General features: G+C 52.2%; 2 protein-coding genes across 3 annotated transcripts in view; one reads left to right on the top strand and one right to left on the bottom strand.

The window, feature by feature from the left end:
* CA9 (carbonic anhydrase IX) overlaps positions 1-2,110 on the top strand; it is an 8,529-nt gene extending 6,419 nt beyond the window's left edge. The window contains exons 8-11 of the mRNA XM_010846086.1: positions 75-219; positions 348-374; positions 789-870; positions 1,003-2,110. Coding sequence (XP_010844388.1) covers positions 75-219; positions 348-374; positions 789-870; positions 1,003-1,069 — 321 coding nt within the window. The 3' untranslated portion in view covers positions 1,070-2,110. The remainder of the gene's footprint in view (positions 1-74; positions 220-347; positions 375-788; positions 871-1,002) is intronic.
* Positions 2,111-2,197: 87 nt separating this feature from the next.
* Positions 2,198-2,990, bottom strand: part of TPM2 (tropomyosin 2 (beta)) — a 7,594-nt gene continuing 6,801 nt past the window's right edge. Inside the window, exon 9 of one of the 2 annotated variants that reach the window (XM_010846088.1) lies at positions 2,198-2,347. In XM_010846088.1, coding sequence (XP_010844390.1) covers positions 2,265-2,347 — 83 coding nt within the window. In that variant the 3' untranslated portion in view covers positions 2,198-2,264. The remainder of the gene's footprint in view (positions 2,348-2,990) is intronic. The other variant, XM_010846090.1, reaches the window with a different exon arrangement.

The raw sequence follows: 2,990 nt of genomic DNA, 5'->3' as shown, positions 1-2,990 counted from the left end.
CGTGGACAGTAAGCCTGTGACCCATTTGCTTCTGTGTTATGAGCCCACCCCCCACTGTCTGCTGTCCTCCCCAGCTCCACACCCTCTCTGACTCCCTGTGGGGACCTGATGACTCTCGGCTGCAGCTGAACTTCCGAGCTACGCAGCCTTTGAATGGGCGAATAATTGAGGCCTCCTTCCCTGCTGGCGTGGATGGCAGCCCTAGGACTGTTGAACCAGGTGCCACTTTGTCTACTGATGCTGGGACCCCCTCTCCAGCCACAGGGCCTGCATCCTCTCTTGTGTCCTCACTTGTCTGTCATTGGTGGTCACAGCCCCCAGCTCTAACATCTGTTTTTTCTCTTCAGTCCACCTGAATTCCTGTCTCGCTGCTGGTGAGTCTGTGCCCCCTTCCTTGGCACTGTTCAGCCAGGGGCTAGTCAGGACCACCACTGCTACCTCTGCGTTTCTGTAGAACAGACTCCAAACCCAATAGGATAGTGTTGGATCAAGGTGGGGCTTACCCTGTCATCCCCAGAGCAAGAGTTGGTCAGAATGAAGCTCAAAAAACTCCTCCAATCCTCCTTCCCAAGCCACCTCTTTTGTCTTTAAGGAGGAAAAGGGTGCTTATCTTACCCCTCCTTGTGTACCCACCCCCTTCCCTTAGCTGGCCCCTGCTGGAGACACAGGGAGCAGCAGCGGAACTTCGGACGGAGCTGGTGGGGTGGGGTGCAGGTGGAAGCCTCTCTGAGGGAATCCTACGGGCTCCTCTTCACTCCCTGAGGCAGTCTCTTTCCTCCTCCCTCCAGGCGACATCCTGGCCCTGGTTTTTGGCCTCCTCTTTGCTGTTACCAGCATCGCCTTCCTTGTGCAAATGAGAAGGCAGCAAAGGTATTATACTGACCCTCTCCCTCAGGCCCAGCCCCCACCTCCCCAAGTGGAATCCAGAGCAGCTCCATGCAAATTGCATGCAAATGAGCTCATCCCTGGTGAGATTTCTGATTAGGCTTCCCTGTTGTGTAGACATCTAAGTGAGACCAAAGGGAGTGTTAGCTACCACCCAGCAGAGGTCACAGAGACTGTTGCCTAGAGGCCTGCCACTTGGAGAATACGCAGAGAAGCTGGTCAGAGGAATCCGAGGGGCAGCTGAAGACTGTCCTGTTCATTACACCACTTCCTTTTAAACCTCCAAAGATATTTTTAAAAATGAATATTTCTAATAAAACCTGTGGAAAGCAAATCCTTGTCTCCTAAATCAAAAGGATGGTGCATTCATTTCCTATCACTGCTATAACAAACTACCACAAACTTAATGGTAATGGAAATTTATTCTCTTAAGAGTTCTAGAGGTCAGATGTCCAAAATGAATCTTATGGGCTAAAGTCAAGGTGTCTTCAGGGATGGTTCCCTCTGGACACTCTTGAGGGGAGAATATTTTCCTGCCTTTTTCAGCTTCTAGAAGCCAAGCATTCCTTGGCTTGTGGCCCCTTCCTTGCATCACTCCAATCTCTTGCTTCCATTGTCACATCACCTACAACTGCGTTGAAAGGACCCTTGTGATTATGTTGGGCCCACGCAGATAACCTAGAATAATCTCCCCATCTCAGAATCCTTAACTTGACTTCAAAGTCCCTTTTCCCATGTAAGGTGACATTTCACAGGATTAGGATGTGGACATCTTTGATGAGGCAGCAGGAGTCTGCCTAACATAGATGTCATCAGGAAGCGGGCAGAAATGACCTATAGTGTTGGAATGACCGTGTGTGTGTGTGTCTGTGTCTGTCTATCTGTCTATAGTGTTGGAATGACTGTGTGTGTGTCTGTCTCTCTGTCTATAGGGCAGGCTCAGTCTCTAGGCTTAAAATCAGTGAGGCTTTTGGGCTTTCACCCTGCTCAAGTGAAACCAATGTAGTTTTGTGGTTTTGCCTTCCAGTTGTGTTGTGCCCAGCCACCTGCTGGAATGGGCAGTGCCCCTGACCGCAGCTCCTCTGCCCTGTGGGGAATAAGGGCCAGGATGCTCCTCCAGCCCTGCCAGGCTCCTCTGCTCCACACAACCCGTTCACAACCCCTCCTCGGTGAGCCTAGTGCCCCCATCCCTCTGGCTCACTCAGAGCTCCTTCCAACTTCACTTTTCCCCTGAGGCATCCTCTCCACCTTCTCCACTTTGGAAAATTACCACCACCACTGCCAATACCCAAGAAAGGCTTAAAGGGCCCCATCATGCTGGTAACATCAGTTTTATTGGTTGGGTTGGCAGCTAGCCTGGCTGGGGGCAGGGCCAGCCCTCAGAGGTTGTTGAGCTCCAGCAGTGTCTGGTCGAGGGTCTGGTGGATCTCCACGTTCTCCTCCTTGGCACTGGCCAAGGTCTCTGCGAGGGGAAGCAACCCGTGAGCAGGGGTGGGGTGGGGAGACATGAGGGGAGAAACATGGGGAGGCATGGACAGGGGGTGTGACAGACACGGAGTGGGCTGGAGGCATACAAAGACACAAACATTCAGGGATCTGGGGACCCCTTGGGTGGGACAGACAGATGGAGTGACCAAAACAGGGATGCCTCACTCAAGGCTTTGGGGCCATGGAGGTGTATGGGAAGGCCCGAGTCATAAACTAATTTACCCTCCTTCTTTAGAAGGTTCAAGAGTTGGAAACAGGAGGAAAGACAAAGACTGAGCCAGGAAAGGGAGTGTCAGACAGATAGACAAACTCGAGGCAGAAAACAGACCTGCAGCGAAAGCCCCCACGTTGCTGGCATCCAGTGTCATTCCAAATGTCATCCCGGACCTTTAACAACCTTACATCCCTCTCCTACACTTCACCTGCCCACTCCCCTTCCAGTCATTCCTTTATATCCTGGAATCTCAGCTGAGCACTCTAAGGGCAGTGACATGCCTGGGTTTGCAGAAGGGCATGTATCTCAGAGGCACCAGAGGGCCCGTGGTGAATGACACAGTCATACGTGCCCACATGCGTCAGTGCGAGTCATGCAGAGGGGGTTCTGGGGTAGGCAGATC

The sequence above is a fragment of the Bison bison genome, unplaced genomic scaffold (assembly GCF_000754665.1).
Source record: "Bison bison bison isolate TAMUID 2011002044 unplaced genomic scaffold, Bison_UMD1.0 scf7180017864230, whole genome shotgun sequence".
NCBI classification, from domain to species: Eukaryota; Metazoa; Chordata; class Mammalia; order Artiodactyla; family Bovidae; genus Bison; species Bison bison.
The sequence above is the reverse complement of the archived record's forward strand: the minus strand, read 5'-3'. Positions and strand labels throughout refer to the sequence as shown.